The sequence below is a fragment of the Equus quagga genome, chromosome 2 (assembly GCF_021613505.1).
Source record: "Equus quagga isolate Etosha38 chromosome 2, UCLA_HA_Equagga_1.0, whole genome shotgun sequence".
In the NCBI taxonomy this organism is placed as follows: Eukaryota; Metazoa; Chordata; class Mammalia; order Perissodactyla; family Equidae; genus Equus; species Equus quagga.
Genome location: NC_060268.1, coordinates 152,297,032 through 152,298,823, shown reverse-complemented (window position 1 = coordinate 152,298,823; position 1,792 = coordinate 152,297,032). Strand labels below are relative to the sequence as shown.

The 1,792-nt window shown below is 44.9% G+C and overlaps 1 protein-coding gene across 1 annotated transcript in view; it reads right to left on the bottom strand.

Moving 5' to 3' along the window:
* Positions 1–875: 875 nt before the first annotated feature.
* The window catches only part of DNTT (DNA nucleotidylexotransferase), a 32,584-nt gene continuing 31,667 nt past the window's right edge, over positions 876–1,792 (bottom strand). The window contains exon 11 of the mRNA XM_046654892.1: positions 876–962. Coding sequence (XP_046510848.1) covers positions 876–962 — 87 coding nt within the window. The remainder of the gene's footprint in view (positions 963–1,792) is intronic.

Sequence of the window (1,792 nt, the reverse complement as noted above, 5' to 3'; positions counted from 1 at the left end):
CAGCTGAAACGGATGGGCTTTCCGGCCCCTTCAAGGCACAGGGACAACACCTTCCCAGAGGAAGCAGGAGGTCCGAATGGGTCTGGAACCTGGGAGTTCCAGAGGTGGCCTCAGCCTCCCTTACTTTGGGTGCCCTAAGATGAAGAGGCCAAGAGAGATCGTCACTCTGAGCGAGACTAGGCCACTAAGATTCAGAGAGAGACTCAGAGATGGATAAAAAGGGAGATATTCCTTTGAGGGTTTAGGAAATTGTACTTCCTTCCGAGTGAAAGCAGTAGGAATACATCCTGTGCGTGGCCTTGTGCTGCAATGCCAAGGGAGACCGCCACAGGGACGGGCGAGGAGCACCGCACAGCAGGAGTCAGCACCCCTCTTCCAAAAGCTCCAGAGGGACCCAGAATGCCCTTCAGAATCTGATCTTCTAAGGAAACCTGTTTCTCCGCTCAAAATAAATCTTAAACTCTTTATTCTCTCATTTTGTTACATTTTTGCTTAAGAATATTTTATATTTGAGTGAAAAAAAAGCAGACTCCAACATCTAGTCTCCTCCTATTTTTATTGGAAATATACAGTATTTCAGCTACACTGTGGGCAAAGTGGGCTTTGATGAGCTTCCATGGAAAGAAACTACCAATTACATTGTTTCTGTGGAAAATGCACTGTGAATTCTAAGCAGCAAGTGGCCTATTAGAACACAACCCATTACCAGGTGGCACCTTAACATGTTTCCAAAACTACTTATTTCTAGAAGCAATCTGCAGTTCAGGAAGACTTCAAGAATCCCGAGCTTCCCTAAGGCATCTTTCACTATAATAGGAAGCGTAATTTATTTAACCTGAAAAAAAAAGACCAGAAAAACATGTCGACAACTTTTTCTAGGCATTTCTTTCCCATGGTTCAATGTAATCCAATCCCAGATGTGCAAAAATTTCTTCTTCACTTTCTGCTTTGAGAAATATCCTCTGAAAACATAACAAGAAATATGTGCATTCAGATATTTTTGTTAAGCATCTCTGCTGACAGTGTGAAAGTATTACTTGTAAAACTGTCTTGTCAGAACGAATTATTGCCGAAACATAATTCCCTGCATGTGAGCATAAAAAGTCATTTTAACTGACTTCCGTAATTTTTATGTTTTTCCCAACCAAAAATATGTATTTAAATTAAGGTAAAATTATGCAGCCTTATATATTCAGCTAAAGGCTTTTGGTATTTCTCCTCTGGGTCTGCAGTTCTTAACCACAGTTGTTGATAAGAACCACCTGAAGGAGTTTTCAAAAACCACGAAGTTTGAGCTATACTCCAGTCCAGGGAAATCAGAATCTCAGGAGAGGTCTGTCATCAATCTATTTAAAAGCTCTACTGTGCAGCCAGAATTAGTACTGCTGCTGTGGGGAATGAGGGCAGCGATTACAGGATACTTGTGTGCGAGGGCTTCTCCCGGCCTTCCACACCTGCCTCGCCCCCACCAGGCTCCCATCCCACCATTTCTTTCAGACCAAGAGCCACCTCTCCGCCATCCCTTCTTGCCTATAGCGCAGTGCTGAGCAGTGGGAGGCACTCGCTGATGGTGAACTATTTCCTATGTGTTAATCTGAAAGCATTCCTAAACTGTCTTATGCGAACCTGCACACACACACACACACGCGACAGCTCAGGCTTTCCTGCCACACACACACACACACACACACGACAGCTCAGGCTTTCCCGCCCCCCCCCCCCCACGACAGCTCAGGCTTTCCTGCCACACACACACACACACGACAGCTCAGGCTTTCCTGCCACACACACA